At 55.8% G+C, this 17,824-nt stretch overlaps 1 protein-coding gene across 1 annotated transcript; it reads left to right on the forward strand.

The window, feature by feature from the left end:
- The first annotated feature begins 2,714 nt into the window (after window positions 1-2,714).
- On the forward strand, window positions 2,715-17,469 carry CLN6 (CLN6 transmembrane ER protein). The gene is made up of 7 exons (XM_070269875.1): window positions 2,715-2,895; window positions 9,292-9,406; window positions 10,800-10,898; window positions 11,976-12,164; window positions 12,512-12,567; window positions 14,037-14,159; window positions 15,834-17,469. The coding sequence occupies exons 1-7, from the start codon at window positions 2,810-2,812 to the stop codon at window positions 16,102-16,104; spliced, it is 939 nt and encodes a 312-aa protein (XP_070125976.1). The 5' UTR covers window positions 2,715-2,809; the 3' UTR covers window positions 16,105-17,469.
- The last annotated feature ends 355 nt before the right edge of the window (window positions 17,470-17,824 follow it).

Below are 17,824 nucleotides of genomic sequence, written 5' to 3' on the forward strand. Positions count from 1 at the left end.
CAGCTCAGAAAGCGGAGGCCATTTGCTCTTCTCGTGTGTGGGAACCACGTCCCAGGACAGTTGCAAGAAGATCCCCAGAAAGGGGTGCCCCTCAGTGCCCATGAGTTGGTGCCAACTTTGCCCTACCCCCCACCCCACATACCCCCAAATGTCCATGCAATTTGAAAACTAACGAAGAAGAGTCCTGATGGGACAGGAAAGAGAGGGACTGATAATCCCACCAGGCTGGGGGAGTTTTCATCATGTTCATTCAGGAAGGCCTGGCCCCACTGCCAGCCTGGGCTCCCCTCCACTCAGGGGGCAGCTACCAGCTCCAGACACGAGGCAGATTTGTTGGTATTTAAGGGATTGAAGGATTAAATGGGTCCCTCCACACAGCCTCATCCTCTAATGGCTGGAAGCCCATCCCTGGCTGTTGTTAAATCCATGATTACACCGTGGGCACTCACGCCCCTTCCTTGGGAGCCCAGCAGGCTTGCAAAGCCAGCAAGGAATGAGAGATTGGGGTCAGAGCAGGCAGCCTCAATGCTTCTTTCTGGTGTACACATAGATCAATCTGTAGATAGAAGAGCAGATTCACCAAAATTAAACCTGGGGTTCAGTCTGAGATTGTCACTGGGCACACTACTTCAGCTCAGGACATTGGTCTTCTCTGCGGCAAAACAGGGACATCGCCTGCTCTGATTATGACATGTTGAGGAGCAAGCGAGAGAAAGAAAGCTGTACAGTAAACGTGCCCTTTCGTGGGGCCAGGATGAGCTCTGGGGAGTGGCCTGTGGGCTGCAGGAGCCCAGGATGGGGCTGATGGAAAACGACCCCGACGCAGGCACCAGCCACGGCAAAGACAGGACATGTGGGTTCTGTCCAAAAGGAGAAGGAATAAACCCAATAAACGTCTCCCAAGAGAAAAGACAGGGAAGAAAACAGAATGGAATAGGCATAGCTCAAACCCCTCACATCATGGAGGGAAACGTCAGGCCCAGGGACAGACTATTGTAAATAACAAATCTACCAGTGCCAGGCCCTGTGCTCCGTGCTTCCTGTGCATGACTTCATTTACTCATCACCCTCCCAACGCAGAAGATGCAAGGGGCTTCCCTTTGTTACTGATGAGTAAACTGAGGCTGAGAGGGGTTGAGCAATTTACCCACGTGTCACAGCTCATTAGCAATGGTACCAGGATCGCAATGCAAGGCTTGGGCTTTGCCCTTGTTCTCTCTTCTCCCAGGGATGCTGTCTCCCCACACAGCCTCTTAAGTTCTGGTTGTCATCTATATTCCCGTGATGCACAAGTCTGTCCACCCAGCTCCCAGGTCTGGCCTAAGGTTCAGATTCATGGGTCCAATAGCCTTCCTGACTCACCAGCTTAATGTGTCCAAGGATGAATTCTCAGGTACCCTAAACCTGCTCCAACCCACTTCCCAGGGGCACCTCCACCATCCACCCAGCTGCAGAACCTGGCACTGCCTGAACACTTCTCCCCTCACCCCAACATCCAAGTACCAGCCACAGCACCTCCCACACAGCACTTGATGTCATCAACTCGCTCCTTTCCCCGCCACTACAGCGGTCTGGGTGCCTCACTAGAACAACGGCACCCAACGTGTCCCACCTCCCTGTCTGCAGTCTTGCCTCCTCTCATCCACCCCCAGTTGCGAAGGGGCCAGGTCTAAAATGCAAATACGATGGTGCCACTCCCCTGTCCAACACCCTTGTCCTGCTTTCCATTGTTCTAAGGATACAGCGCCGCCTGTCTGCACCAGTCCCTTCCCCAGGTCAACTTCTGCTGCTCTTCCTCCCTCCACGCTGCTGCTACCACTGAACATCTTTTCGTCCCTCCAAACACCAGCGTCTCTCTGGACGCGGGGCCTCCTGGCTGGCTGTTTCCTTTGCCTGGAACCCTCTTCCTTACCCTCTGTGTTCTCTGGACTGCTGCTCACACTTCATTGTCAGCACTGAAGTCCAAAGTCACAGCTAAGATGTCCGTCCTTCAGAAGCCTTGGCTGACCCCCTCCAAGTCTCTGCCGGCACAACACTGTCCCCATCACACCACTGACCAATGCTGCGCCCCCCGGCCCCATGTAAGGCCTACCAGAGCAGGGTTCATCCGTTCCTGCCTGCACAGTGCGCTGCTCACAGCAGGGAGTTAATACATGTTCGAATGGGAGAGACGGGAAGTGACTTTTCCAAAGCCACAAAGTCCAAGAGGACGATAAAGCCAGAACTAGAATCTGCATCACCCCCACCCCACCCCCAACTTGGAAAGAATTCGCTGCTCCTCTGGGTCCTACCCTCCTAGCCCACCAATTATTCAATTCTTAGCGTCAAAGGCCAGAGTTGACATTTTAAGAAGCGACATCTTCCATCTGAAGAGAGAAGGCGCGTGGCAAGCCTTCCGGTCCCCAAAGACCAGGAAAATGACACCTCGCCTCCTCCGCAGAGGAGCCTTTGGGTCAGGTCAGTCTTTCCCCAGGTCCCTCCCCGACCCTAGACCAACACCCGGCCCTCAGCCAGCCGAGCCAAAATTTCCCGCCTGCTGCAACTCAAGCGGCTCCGCAAAGCAAGCCCTCCACGGCCAGGGCGCTGCGCGTGCACGCCTCCGCCCTCGCTCCCCGCCGGGACGCCACGCTCGTCGCGCCCCTCCTCCCCGTCGCTGAGCTCGCTCCGCCCCCCGTGCGCCCTGGGTCCCTCCCTGCGTCCCCGCCTCCCGCAACGGCCCCGCCCCCGCGCACGGGTTCTCTGTCACAGCCCCGGGCCGGGCGCGCGCGACTCTAACGCTGGGCAGCCGAGCCGAGGCCGGCGGGGCAGCATGGAGGCGGCGGCGCGGAAGAGGCAGCAGCCCGGAGCGGCGGGCGGCCCGGGCGCGCAGCCGGGCGCCTCCTTCCTGCAGGCCAGGTGGGCGCGCGGCGGCCGGGTGGGCGGGTCCGGGTGGGCCGGAGGGCGCCTCCGGAGTCGGTCTTGCCTGCGCTGCCCTTGCGGCCGCTCCCTCGGCCGAGCCCACCTCCGCGATCCTGCCTCTTCCTGCGGGCGCCCCGGCCCAATGCGGCTCCGCGTCCCGCGGCCGCGCTGGCTTTAGGACAGCCGCTCAGAGGCGGAGACCTCGCTGGGGACCCAGGAAACTCGAGGTGGGGCGACAGGCCCAGAGGCCACCTCCGCTCACTCGGGCCCCCAACGCACCTGCAAGCCCGGATGCCACCGCCAAGTTCTCGGGGCCCCTCCAACCCTGAATAGGACCTGCCTTCCGGTGTCAATCAGGAGGCGCACTCATGCCCGGAGGCCCCCGAGAATGTAAAGGGAATAGACCGCGAAGTTTGGAAGCCCCCCTCCAGGGAACAGCGAGGAAGGGCTTTGCTCACGCAGTTGCTGTTCCCTGCTCTCAGCAAGGGGAAGAAGTTACTGGCTTGGGTAGTCGAAGCCAGGTGGGGCAGAGGAAGAGGCACGGAAGCCACCTTTTAATCTTTCCCTCCATTCTGCCTTCATCCCGTTTTACTGCCCAGAAACCTCCGTTGCGTTGGGCAGGGATTCATTAAGTATCTCTGGTGTGCCCAGCGCTGTGCCAGGCACTAAGGGCGTGGGTAAGGTGAAGCCGGGAAGGGCTCACAGTCTGGTAAGAGCTGTGGGACAGCTGGAGGGACAGAGCCCCACTGGGGCTGAGAGGTCATGTTGGAGGGCTTCGTGGAGGAAGTGGCACTTGAGCTGACACAGGGAAGAAAGGCTGTTGCAGGGAGTGCAGCGGTGCTGGGGCCTTCTGGGTGTACAGTGGCAGGAGGATGCGGACTGACTGTGGAGGCCTTTATAAAGGCAGGGGGCTGGGACTAGAGTGAAAGCCTGGAGTACAGAATGTAAGGAGAGGCTCCCTCCGGACAAGGGACGACCCTTTGTCTGCTGAAATGGGCCCTCTGTGCCTCACTTGCCTCACCCTAGTTCCTGCCCTAAGTGGCAGGTTAAGGATGCAGCCTTTATTCTGTAGGCACAGGGGAGCCATGGAAGGTTTCTGAGCCCTGGTGTGCCCAACTGTAGGAAGTTGTGGTGTGATTTGGGATGAGGGGAGACTTCTGAGGGACTTGGCTGAGGGTAGCTCTTTCTCCTGCTGCTGGGAGACAGCTCTGTTCTGGCTCCCCTTCAAGTTGGGGGCCTTTGGCTGCCCTGAACTGTGGTGGCCCAGTTAGAACAGTCTGTGGGCATCAGATATGGTTACCACTTTATCTCACGGGTGGTACTTCCATATGCAGCACCTTACTCAGTCTTTCTGTGTTTTGTATATGTGGAAACTGAGGCCCAGAGAGGGTACACCATTTACTGGCAAGACCCGGGGCCTAACCTAGGGCTGCTGACTTCCGGTTTCTGCCCTTACTGTTCCACTGTGGCTGCTGAGGAGCGATGTCCATCCTTATTCCTGCATGAGCCCTCCACCAGCCAGGATGCTGCCTGGGGGTGGCATGAGGGGCTGGCTCTCTTCCAGGGTGTCTCTGCCCCCCTCATTGGGTGCCTCTGGGCCTGTTCTCAATATCATTGCTGCTCAAGACAGTAGGCAAAATCATCCTGTCCAATTCCTAGGATGCCTCGATTCCCTGTGCTGCATCCATGCTTTGCTTACAGACCTCTAATGACAAGGTGCTCACTACCTTTCAAGATAGCCCATTCCAGCTTGTGCCTGCTCCACTGACAGTTTTTTGTATTGTAATCAAAGTATTACATGCCCATGACTAAATCAAATAGCACAGAAGGGCTAAGAGTAAAAAGCAGCAGTCCTCTGTTCCACCTCTCCCAGGCACCAGAGACAACCACATTAACTTCTTTAGCTGTTTCTTCCACAGTTAAATTCATATTTCTAAATAATAATAACAAACACTATGTAGCACTTTCTGTGGACCAGGCCCTGCTCTAAGTTTTTGCACATAATATCAATTCAACTACAAATGAGGTAGGAAGTACTATTATCCCCCATTTTACAGATGAGAACATTGAGGCCCAAGAGGTTAAGTAACTTGCTCAAGATCTGGTTAGTGGCAAAGCTGGGATGTGAACCCAGGCGGTCTCAGAGCCCATCCTCTTAAAAGCTATGCTTACTGCTATTTATTGGATTAACAATTTTCGCCTCTAAGGTAATGTTTACCTGCTGACTTCCTGTTATGATTTGGCTCACTTATACCCACCACCCCCTCATCTTAACCAGATAGTTCTTTTTATTACTGTTTTTAGTTTTTCTCTTTGTTACCTTTATAGCCTTAGGGAATATGCATACACAATTATTTCTATTTTGGTCAACTGTAGCCAGTATCTCTTGATACCTTTTTAAAAGGAGAATATTGTCCCCTACTCTAACCTTTAGCTTTTCTTACCCTTTCTCCCAACTCCTGTCATCCATATTTTGTCTTTCACATTGACAAGGTAGACAGTATTTACCTTCTGTTTTTTAGCCATAATTGTCTTCCATGTTTTGTTTGCAGATTGATTCTAAACTTTGAAAATCATTATACAATGTTTTTATTAGTTAAGCCATGTAAATATTGTTCCCTACAGAGCCAAATAATGTTTAACAGTTACATTTGCTTTTGTTTTTCCTGGAGTTTCTAATTGCCTTTCTTTTTTTTCTCGTATTATTTGCCTTCATTTTCTCATTTTTTTTTTCAAACTTTCCACCATGTCAGGTATTTCAGCATTCTTTATATAGAACCAAAATCAGTCCCTCTGAAGTCCCCATTTGTGGGTCCCTGCTTGTCCCCACCATGGTGGAGACACCTTCCTTTTCTGCAAGGCAGTCCTGCAGATGCTGCTGCCTGCTTTGAATATTTCAACTGTATGGCATGCGCTCCCCAACTGTCATGATATCAGTTTCCCATATGGTAGGCTTGTAAGCTGCGGAGGAGAGAAAAGGCCATCCTTGTTTCAGGTTACCTGCCATTGTGCTTTTACCATTGTTCTCAGCAGCAGTTTCTGATGATTGAGACCCAGAGCTGGCCCAGGCTGGGGCCTCAGCTTGTGAAGTCTGTGGAGTCAGGAACCTGGGACAGGCTTGTCGCTGCTCATCCCCAGGACAGCGACTGGGGGAGAGGATGCCTTCACCCTCTAAGATCTGCGTGCCATGGTCAGAGTCCCCTCAGAAGAAAACCAGTCAGATGCTGACCAGTCTTGATTCCCAAGTTGGTGTCTGCCCTGTACCCGCCCTAATTTTTGTTGTCCTGCTAAGCCAGGCTGGACCAATGACAGGGATCCCTGTTGACCGAGGTGCCTCCTGAGGTGAAGGAGAATATGGTTACTGAGCTCTTAGTATGCGCTAGGCATCCACAGCTTCCAGAGACCCACACCTAAGTGCTTCCACAGGCTGTCAAAATGCCTTTATTCCCTGGACCAAACATCCTACTCTTTGCCCAGATTGAGGCTTTCCAGAACAAAACACTGAGGGCTGTTATTCTCCTCCATCCAAGTTCTTCAGGCCTGGAGGTTATCACCATCTGCTTTCTGAGGCCTTGCCGTGATAGTCACTAAGAGGAAGGGGCAGCTGGGGCCTCTGTGCCAGTCAGTCGTCTCAGACTTACCCCAGAGCAGTCCTCGCAGTTAGTCTGAGTACCTGCCCAGTCCGAAGGCCCAGCCAGCCCTCCCTGCCCTCCATCTCCGCCAGTGAGCGGGCGTCTCACCTCCAGGCAGTGCCTTTCTCACTTCCTCCTCCAGGCCTTTGGTCCTGCTCTCCTGTGGCTTTCCTCTCTCGTTAAATCCACCCATCCCTGCTTCCGGGCTCCCCTCCATGCAGCCTCCGCATATTGCTCCAGGCCACACTGATCTCTCTCTGTCTTGATCTCCTTAATATGCCACTTGGCTTATTATAATGATCAGAAACAGAATAGCAAGCTATTGAGAGCACAGGTCTTGAATTCATACAGACCCAGGTGTAAATTCTATACTATTCAAGATTCCCGGGTTGCACGTGACAGAAGGCCGGTGGGAAATGCAGCACCCTTAGCAAGAGGGAATGTACTGGCTCATGTGGGCAAACCACTGCCGTGGGGATGCCCGGATCCGGACGTGAACATTCTCAGGGCTTCTCCTCCCTTTCCCTGAGCCTCTCTACAGGCCTGCTTCATTCTCGCCTGGCTGTCCCTCCAGGCTGGAACCTTGGCCACAGGCAGCCCTGGGCTTGCATCCTTAGCACCCAGCACCAGAAAGGAAGGTGTTGTTTCCACCAACTCTAGTTACAAAAGTTGCACTGGGCTGGCCTGGGTCACCGGCCCTCCCTGTGGCTAAGGAAACGTCTCTTACCAGAAGAAGCAGGGAGTGGGGAACAGGCTCACAAAAGGACGCGCTGCTGCAGCTCCTTTGACGGGGGACCTGGCTAAGCACTGCACCCCTGGAAGCCGCAGTATCCTCATCCGGAAAGCAGGAGGGCGGGAGCCTCCTGGTGTTGCTGTGCCAATTAGGTGAGGTGGTGCAGGCGAAGCTCAGAAAACAGCACACAGTCGGTGCTCAATAAGTGGTGGGGGCACTGAGTAGAGGGGACAGGAACACTTAGTTGAGTGAGGATAGGCCCATTCTACCTGCCTTGCCTGCCACCAAAGGATGGTGCGATCCCCAAAGAGCCGGCCTCCTCGGCTCTGTTGCTCCCTCAGCCCAGGGTCGACCATTCTCAGAACTGGCTGAGAAGGATCCGGATAGTTATGCAGCGTTGACAGCGGAAAACCTTCATGGTGCCTCCAAGCTAGTGTTTGCCACTAAAAAGAAGGAATAACTGGTCATTGAGATTGTTCTAAACCAGCCAGTAATCACTAAGCATAAACCAGATCCTGAGCTGAGACCTCTGGAGAATACGCACCCCTGTGACACAGCTCCTGTTCTTGGCACAAACGGGGTGATCAAACTCACACCTCCATCATCTTAGCAAGTAGTGGGCTGCTTGTCACTGGAGGTATGCAAGTAGTGGCAGGGAAGCTGTAAGGAGGATTTGGACTCTGATGGGGACGTGGGTGAGTGGAGAGAACCTTAAATGTCACTCGTCTTCTTGAGGGTCTAGATAGGAGGGTAAATTCCCGCCCTGTGGGTTAGGGATGAAGCACTCCCTGTAGTGGGGCTGGCGGGGCTATGGGAAAAGCTTCATCAGAAACGCCTTCCTGGAGGAGGTGGCACACGCACTGGCCCTTGAACCTCAGCTCCTCTGTGAAGAGCAGATGGGCTAACTTCTTTGCAAGAGGGACAGGCATCCAAAGATGTACTGTCAGATGGTGTTCCACTTCTGGCCGTGTCTCCCACATCAGCTTATCCCTGCTGGCTTCCTTCTTAGGTTTCACTGTGGATTGATGAGAAAGGGACACCAGCGGCCCCATTCTTACCTCCTCATGGTTCAGGAAGCAAGGGAGACGGGGCCCTGTTCATCCCGGTCCATAGTCTCTAAGGCACATCTCCCTATAGGACTCAGATTGGTCCAGCTCAGGTCGCATGCCTATCCCATGGACCAATCACTGCACACAATGATGGAATCTGGGTTAAAAGTATAAGCTCTAAGGTGGCTGGCCCCGTGGCCCAGTGGTTAAGTTCGCGCACTCTGCTGCAGGTGGCCCACTGTTTCGTTGGTTCGAATCCTGGGCGCGGACATGGCACTGCTCATCAAACCACGCTGAGGTGGCATCCCACATGCCACAACTAGAAGGACCCACAACGAAGAATATACAACTATGTACTGGGGGGCTTTGGGGAGAAAAAAGGAAAAAAATTTTAAAAATCTTTAAAAAAAAATATAAGCTCTGAGCCAAATCATCTAGGTTCCTATATTTAGCTGTGTAACTTTGGGCAAGGTGCCTAACATCTTGGGCCTCAGATTTTTTTTACTTGTAAAAGGGGGTAATATTCCAACCTCAAAGGGTTTCTGTGAGGATTAAAAGAGTTAAATGAGATAATACATGCAAACACCTGTAGCAGTGCAATATAGTGGAATATAGTAAATGGTCAGTCAAGTTTAGCTACTATCACCCATCGTCATGTTTCATGTTTTCCAGCTGCATTTGCATCCTGTTTGCCGTTTGACCTCCTCACTCTGTCGATGACAAAGCTCAACTGGTATTATACCCGTTTGGCAGTTTCCTTCCTGAATCACAGAGGAGCTAAGGTCAGGGCAGCTGGAGTCCACTTCCAGGACACCCTTCCCTTGGCCGCAGGGCCAGACCCCCATATTTCCTGCAAAATCCTTTTCCTAGAAGTATCCTCCTGCTGCCAAGTCCCCAGATCTCCCTGCGGCTCATCTCGGGGGGAAGGTTCCCATGGGAGGAGAGACGAGCTGACCCCTCTCTTCTGGTTTCTTCCCAGGCACAGCTCCGTCAAGGCTGAGGAGGCTGCCGGCACGGCTCCCTTCCACCTCGACCTCTGGTTCTACTTCACCCTGCAGAACTGGGTTCTGGACTTTGGCCGCCCCATTGCCATGGTGAGTGTGAAGCTGTGGACAGAGCCCCCACCAGCAGTGAGGGTAACTGACTGAGCGACCTTAGGCAAGTCACTTCCTCCACGAGTAAACTACAAGAATAGGCCTGGATGATCTCGGATCCTTTGGCTCTGTGACTGTGCTCGGTGAGGCACTGCCAGCAAACAGGGGAGACTAGGGGGCCTGAACAGTCAAATTGTGCCCCAACTGTCATGGGGGAACTGGTAGCCCTGAACAGTCAGTACTGTGCCCCCTATATCCTACATCCAGGTTTAACCAAATCACCCAGCCAGACAGAGGGCTAATTTGCATTATCACTAGCATGTACAAGGTGTCAGTTTCAGTGGTTGATAGTGTTATTTTTACCACCCACATGCAAAAATTATCAACTTGGTGCATGGTGGTACCTCACTCAGTTTTTTTCACATTCTGTCATCCATCTCTCTGTCTGTCTATCACAAGTGAAGGGCTTTGGTGCTCTCCCAGGTGTACAGAGGCCAACACTGTACACTGATGCATGCAGTAGCCTTAGAGGGAAGGGGATGGTTTCACCAGGTGGCACTAAAAATTACCTGAGGCTCAGAATCTTATATAATATGCAAAGTCAGCCTATAGTCTTCACCTCCAGGAAAATACTACTATGCCAAGGCTGCGAGGAAGGCGGTGGGTACATGCTAGTGATAATGCAAATTAGCAAAGCCCTTTTGGAAAACAGTTTGCCAAGGTGACAACTAGTACCTAGAATAGTGCCTAGCATTTGTGATAAGTCCTCAGTACATTTTTTTTTTCCTTTGGTGAGGAAGATTGGCCCTTAGCTAACATCTGTTGCCCATCTTCCTCTTTTTGCTTGAGAAAGATTGTCTCTGAGCTAACATCTGTGCTAATCTTCCTCTATTTTTTGTTGTGGGACACAGGCACAGCATGGCTTGATGAGTGGTGTGTAAGTCTGTGCCCAGGATCCGAACCTCCTGTGGCCAGGGGATCTTGTCTTCATCATAGGACCTGGAGTGCCAGATCCCTAAGGGTCCATGTAGACCACACCTCTTGTGTTACAGAGGGGGAACCAAGGCCTAGAGAGGGGAAGGACTTGCCCAGGGTCACCTAGGAAGTTGGTGGCACACCTGAGTCCCAAGGTAGCCTCCAACTCACAGGCTGGTACCCAGGGACATTTACTTAGTGCCCACAGGGAGAGGGCACAGGGTAGGCCCTGGATTGGCATCTACTGTGCCTGGGGACAAGTCCATTTATCTTCTCTGGGGCTCGGCTTGTGTGTCTGGAAACACCTTCGCTCCAGGGCTGCGGAAAGGATTCCAAGAGATCACAGAGAGAATGAAGTGTGTGTGGAGGGCCTCACGGGCCGTGCCTGGTGAGCACCATTCCTCCCCTTGCTCCCCAGCTGGTGTTCCCTCTCGAGTGGTTTCCGCTCAACAAGCCGAGCGTGGGGGACTACTTCCACATGGCCTACAACATCATTACGCCCTTTCTCCTGCTCAAGGTACAGTGTCCCCTCCTGCCCTTGTTCCCTCCGCCGGCTGGCAGGGAGCTGGTGCCAAGCCCGGCGAGTGCCCTGCCTCGGGCTTTCCCTGCTGATTCTGGGGGTGAAGGCTGTGAGAGAGGGGTACATCAGGGCCTGGGGGACAGGCGGGATGGAGAAGGCCTCCCCAAGGAGGGGCATTTGATTTGGGCCTCAGCCTGGTGTCCTGGGGGTGGGGTGGGAGGGAGAGGTGTTCAGGCAGAAGGACCTGAAGACAAGGCCATGCTTGAGAAGCCATAATACCTCTGGGGAGGCCGAGGCAGAAGGAGTGGCTGGGGTACCCAGGGAGAGGTCAGGGACCGGTTGGGAAGGCAGGTGGGGGCCAGGTGGCAGGAATGGCAGCAATGGAGGGTGACCTCTATCCTCTGGCCTGGAGATCCCTGACTTTGAGATGCCACTGGGAGCACAGAGCTAGCCAGGGCTGCCAGCTTTGCACTTTGCCAATAAGGGCTCTTAAAACAACTGTGGCCATCTACTATCCCCATCATTTTGTTTTTAGAAAGACATTTCAAATCTCCAAAAGTAGGAAATGTATAATTTCGGAATTCAGAGGAGTTTTTAGTTAAATAATTTAGTTTCAGAAACAGCCGCCCATCCCTGTCATTTTCTGTGTTTGCCGTGAACCAATCGCTCAGAAGTCAGAGGGCCCTTCAGCAGGCCAGCCCAGCCTCCCAGGGCACAACTGGGGGACAATGAGGGGCGATGGGAGGGTGGGGCCTGGAGCCTGGATGCCTGTGTCGAAGGCCTGGCTGTCACCTCCAGCACGTGGCCTGTGTGTGACCTTGAGCAATGAGCTGGCCCTTTGAGCCTGTATCCTCTCTGGGAAAAGGGGCTGTTGTTCCCCAGCCTGAGCTCCGCTCACAGGGGCCCTGGGAGACTCTGAAGGCTGGGCTGGGCTGCTAAAGGGACCCACTGATTTGTGAGTGACTTCCCAGCTGGGGGTGTCCGTCCCACCCAAGAGTGAGGGTGGGATACAGGAGGTGTCTGGTACGGTGATGGATGCCGCGGTCATGCTGCCAGGCCTCCCTCTGACCTCAGCTCATCGAGCGGTCCCCCCGCACCCTGCCGCGCTCCATGATCTACGTCAGCATCATCACCTTCATCATGGGCGCCAGCATCCACCTGGTGGGCGACTCCGTGAACCACCGCCTGCTCTTCAGTGGCTACCAGCACCACCTGTCGGTCCGCGAGAACCCGATCATGAAGAATCTCAAGCCGGAGACGCTGGTGAGGCCGCCTCCCCCCACTGCACGTAAGCGCTGTGGGCACAGCCTGTCCTGGGGGCCGGAGAGATGACCCCAGCCCATCACTGAGCTTGACCTTCTGCTGAAGGCATTCTGCTAGGTGAGGGCCCTGCCACCCCGCCAAGCTAGGACACTCGTGTGTTATTAGAAAGTGGCACATTGACTGGATCCCACCTGGACCCCCTCTAGTAGAGGGCAGGACCCTGAGGGTGGGGAAGGAGGGCAGTTGCGGGGAGGCCGGGGCGTAGGGGAGGGTGGCTGGAGGGCCAGGGGCCCCAGCACTGCTCCGAGCGCCTCCCGCTCTAACCGGCCATGCCCTGCCGCCCCCAGATCGATTCCTTTGAGCTGCTCTACTACTACGACGAGTACCTGGGCCACTCCATGTGGTGAGTGATGGGGCCAGCCTCGGCCAGAAGAGCACGTAACAGCTGGTCTCTACCTGGGAGCCCTGGCCCGGCCAGCTCTGCCGCCAGCCTCGGGTCCCTGGGTGTGGAGCGCAGCGGCCGGCAGGCGTGCTCCTGCCCTGCGGGGGCGCTGTGAGCTCGCCCCCCGCCCTGCCGCCTCCGCCTCCTCCCAGCCGGCGGTACCCGCGGCGGCCACTAGGGGGCGGCGGGCGGCCGTCCTCCCTCGGCCAGCCTGGAGACCGAGGCGGTGGGCAGGCGGTGGGCAGGCGGAAGCCGGCGCCGGTAAACAACCCCGCCCCCCGTGATGGGTGGGCAGCGCCAGGGGACCCAGCCGCGTCGGGCCGTGGGTTCCGGGATGGTGGCGGGGAGGAAGCTGAGGAGGGCTCGCTGGACCAGGTTGGGGGTGCTTTGTGCGCCCCCCTCCTCTGAACTCCCGCGAGGGCTCCCCCGGCTTCACCCTGCAGTTGCAGGAAACCTCACACACGTGGGCTCACTTTCCACAGGATAAACTGGGGCCGGAGGGAGGAGGTTTGACCGTGGGTTGGCAGCTAGTTAGTGCCAGAGCCATCCTTGGACCTGGGTGGTCCTGAGAGAGGTGGGCTCACTCATGTCACAGACACCCTACACTTGTCTTTCCAGGGTTTGTTGTGAGGCATGGAAAGTTGATCCTCTGGCTCAGGGGGTCTCTGGACAGGCCTCTTGCCAGCTCTCCCTGGCGTTTGCGGGAGGAACAAGGCCCGGAGAAGTGAAATAGCAGGAGAGGATGTGGGAGGGGATGGGGGCTCCGTCAGGGGGGAAGAGGGGAGGGTGGGTAAGGAGACAAGATGGTACACGAGAAGAGAAAAGAGGGGCGTGTAAAGACAGTGCAGGTACGTGGGGAGGAGAGAGGGAGGCGCTTTTTGGATGAGATTTTGCGTGTGTGGGAAGGGGCCAAGGCGGTGGGCTGTGTGTCAGTGAGGGGGCTTCCCAGAGCTCCTTGGAGGCCCCGGCAGATGCTGTTCTCTTTTTTTTTTCTACTTGGGCCTCAGGCCTCTCCCTGCTCAGCCCTGCTGGGTACACCTGTTTCCAGGCCAGTGAGGGGCTGCGGCTGCTGGCGTGTAGGATGTGTACAGGAGGCAGAGACCCCCCCCCCCCCCCAGCCACGGAGCGAGGCGCCAGGGCAGTGTGGGAGGGGCCCCGCCATGCAGCCTGTGGGCTCCCTGATTGGCATATGCCCAGGGAGCAGGCCTCATCTTCCTGCCTCCCTGCTATCCCACCCTGGCCCCCCAGCGTGGGACAGGCTGGCAGGACAAGCGGCCTCACCCAAACAAGGCGTTTTGTAAACCATGGAGTGACACTGCATGGAATGGTGCAAGGACCCAGTACAGGGACCCGTGGAGAAGAGGGCCCGGGTGGAGGCTGGGGGGTGGGGCAGCTGGGGGGCCTCTGAGCCACCGGCCTCCCTCTTGCAGGTACATCCCCTTCTTCCTCATCCTCTTCATGTACTTCAGCGGCTGTTTCACTCCAGCCAAAGCCAAGAGCTCCATGCCAGGGGCGGCCCTGCTCCTGGTGGTGCCCAGTGGCCTGTACTACTGGTGAGTGGACATTGGTCCTGGGGTGGGGGAGGAGCAGGGGCTCTTAGTGAGCCAGGCAGTAAAAATGTGCTCTTGACCACCGAGCTGCTGGCTGACCCCAGTGAGGTGCTCCTTCTTGGGGCCCCTGCACCCTCCTCTGTCTAGTAGGGACTGTGACAGTGCCTTGTGGTGGCCTCTCTGTTACCAGGAAGCCAGGCCTGAGTGTGGCCTCTCCATTCTTATACTCCTCTGCCCTGTGCCCCACCTCTCAGAACCCCAGTGCCACCTTGGGGCCAAGAGTATCCGTCCCCAACACCAAGCCCTGTAGAGCCCCGTGGGCCTCAGTTTCCTCCTCTGAAATGGGGATGAGACCTTCTGATGAAACGGGGAAATGTCTCCTTCTGAGGAGGTGGTGAAACTCCAGGGTGAGAGAGGGGCTTTGTGAGCTGTAAAGCACCACGGAGACGCCAAGGACAGAGAAGGGGGGACTTCCATTCCCTGGCTCCTTTTCCCTCCAGCTCTCTGCCCATTACAGAGGACCAGGCTTCAGCCAGGTCTTACCCCTCCTCTGTCACTTTTGCTCCAGAGACAGGCTCCCCCCCAGGGATTGTGGGTGTCATAGGAAGGACTGCCCCTTCTCTGATAGGAAGCCTCTGTCAAAATGAAAAGGGTCCCCTTTCCTGGGGCCAGCTCCCGCCCACATGCAGGGTCTGTCCCCTGACTGCTGAGAGGGTCCACCAGGGCGAGTCTGATGGCCCCTGAGGACAGGATTAAAAGGAACAGGTGGCAACTACAGCAAGAGGGAAAGAGGTCAGACATGGAAAAAGCTTCCTAGCCAGTTCTCACCCGCAACGTGTTTGCGCAGTGATAGCTACAGTCGGAGCAGCAACCATTTGTTGAACAATATGTTTTTCCAAGTAAGAGTTGTATACAGCTCTTGTCTGTAATCTTGGGAAATAGTGCCATTTATGCCCCTTTATATTAAGAACACAGAGGCTCTGAGATGTCATGTAAATTCCCCAAGGTCACACAGCCACTAAGTTGCAGAGCTGTAGTTCCTTGAGTAGAACGGGTCAGCATTGTGGTTCTCTCTAGAGGCAGGGGAGTGGACCAGATAACCTCCCAGAAGCCCTCCAACAAGTGTTACTGAGTTCCTGGCCATGTGCTAGGTACAGCCTTAGGAACTGCAGGGAACCCTGGGAGATCTGAGACTGTGTCCCACCCTTCAAGGAGACAGCAATGACAACCCCCATAAATTGCAACTGCATTCCCAAACTCAAATGCCTATAGGAACCAAGCTGGTAAAAGAAATGCATCAAGCAGGTACCAAGCGAGGCAACAGGGAATGGTGGGGACTGTGGCAAACTGTAGAACAATGCTCTCTCTAAAGGGGGCAGCTGCATTCTCCTCTAATTGGTTGTTGTCATGCGGGAATACAAGCCTAATGTGACCAGAGAAACCAGAAATCCACATTTTCAGGTAATGTGTAATTTAAATATTAGCAACAAACTCAACACATTTAACACAGCTGCATATGGGCTGTGGCTCAGAGTGGTGTGTATCCCTGCGCCCTGCCATTAGATGAGCCGTTCTGACTGACTGGGAGGGCAGCCTGGTACTTGGGTAGAGGGAGGGATGCTGGGCAGGATGTGGCTGTCATGGCATCTACCTCCCCTCACCCACTGGCCTTTTCAGGTACCTGGTCACCGAGGGCCAGATCTTCATCCTCTTCATCTTCACCTTCTTCGCCATGCTGGCCCTGGTCCTGCACCAGAAGCGCAAGCGCCTCTTCCTAGACAGCAACGGCCTCTTCCTCTTCTACTCCTTTGCCCTCACCCTCCTGCTTGTGGCCCTCTGGGTTGCCTGGCTGTGGAATGACCCTGTACTCAGGAAAAAGTACCCCGGTGTCATCTACGTCCCTGAGCCCTGGGCCTTCTACACCCTCCACGTCAGCAGCCGACACTGAGTCCCTGGCACCAGCCACTGGTGCTCTGCCGGGCCGGAGATGGACCACAGAGGGCATCTGAGAATGCGTGTGCGTGCGTGTGTCTGTGTCCACTGACATGTGCAATCCATGACTGAGAACATGGGTGAGTGCATGGTGCACATGGATAGGTGTGTCTGTGTGTGTGTGGAGTGCCTCACCACGAGACTCGACTGTTCTGGTGCAGTTTCTCTTTGGTCTTGATCTTTTCAGGGTGGGCTTTAGTTTTCGGCAGTGTGTCCAGGCCAAGATCTGGGCCCTGCCCCGCTGTGCACCTGACTGGAGGTGGGGCCCTCTCCCTCCCACTGTTCAGGGCCGGTCTCTTGTTCCTGGGATGTCTTCTGGTAGCCGTGCAGGAGAGGCCTGGGTGGGGCAGAAGCTGGGAGGGGACTCGGCATGTCACCCACCACGTGGCTGGCCCCTCAGACCTGCCCTGACCCTGAAGGCTAGATTACCTAGGTTACGGCACCGTTATGTGTATTCTTGAGCAAAGCGTGGCCCCTCTCTGGGCCTCAGTTGCACTAGATGGGCCCTTGGTCCCAAAGTGGATCCGTGGGTTGGTCTCAGTCTCTTCTTGGGGCAGCTCTGGGATGGACAAGTAGTGCTATCTTGTCACTGCTCTCTCCTTCCCTGGGAGAGAGATGTGCACCCAAAACCCTCACGCAACCTCAGCCCCCATGGGGTGTTGGACCACCCTCACCCCGGGGAGCCAGAGGCCACCCCGTGCCCTAACCACCAGCTGATCGTGGGGTCTGGCGGTGGTTGCTCTCCAGCCATCTCCCTCTGCCAGGAGCTCTGTCAGCTCCTCTCCCTCCAGGAGAACTGTGGCACCGCCTTGCATCGGCCTGCCTGCAGGTTTCTGAGCCACAGCTGAAGCAGAGTTCTCAAACACTTGCACCGTTCCCAGAGCCGCATTCTAGGGTCGGCGGGGGGAGGGGGGGCGCGTCCCGAAGGTCTCTCCAGTTGGCCTTGTCTCAGCCTGAATCTCCTGCTTGTTGCCAGTGGCGCTGCTCCTAGGAAAGGGAGGCCTCATTCCCAGCAGGACGCCCCCCACCTCACACCTTCTCCCAGGCACTGGGGCCAGGGCTCCTCACACAGCTGCGGGCCCCACAGCCTCCTTTCGAGCCAGCACTGGCCTATTTGTGCTCATGGGTCTCAGGCGGCCTGCCTTGCCCTCCCTGGACCCCTCCTCCTCTCCTGTGTTCTCAGGGAGCCCCGTGCCTCAGATTCTCCCTTCATGTTGGGGTCCCTCTGCAGCCCCCTTAGGGGTCCCCCAGCCCCTGGTCGGTCCCTGTCTGCTGGCAGCAACAGGTGGTGAGAGGTGTGAATAAAGGCATATGCAGCCAAGCCTGCCTGGGGACTGCTGCTTACTTTGGGTGTGAATTTGGGAAGGTGGGAGGTCCTTGGAGCAGGACAGAGAGTGGCTAGTCTGGGGTCCAGGCAGGAGTCCTGGGCAGACCCCAAGGGCCCACTCAGCCCCATCTGGCCGAGAGCCACTGCCCACTGGCCCTTCATAACAGTAGGATCCTGGAGTTGGGGGGAGTGGCAAGGAGGGCTCTTTTTAGAGGAGTCTGGGGGCTACAGGAGTTGGGGGGCCAAGCTAAGGCGTCTCCAGACCTGCCCTTGGAAGAGGTCACGTCGAGCCTCCCAGCTGTGCTGCCAGCCCCTTCCAGAGGCTGAAGCAGAGAGGGTGCCCTCTGGG

This window comes from Equus caballus, chromosome 1 (assembly GCF_041296265.1).
Source record: "Equus caballus isolate H_3958 breed thoroughbred chromosome 1, TB-T2T, whole genome shotgun sequence".
Taxonomy (NCBI): Eukaryota; Metazoa; Chordata; class Mammalia; order Perissodactyla; family Equidae; genus Equus; species Equus caballus.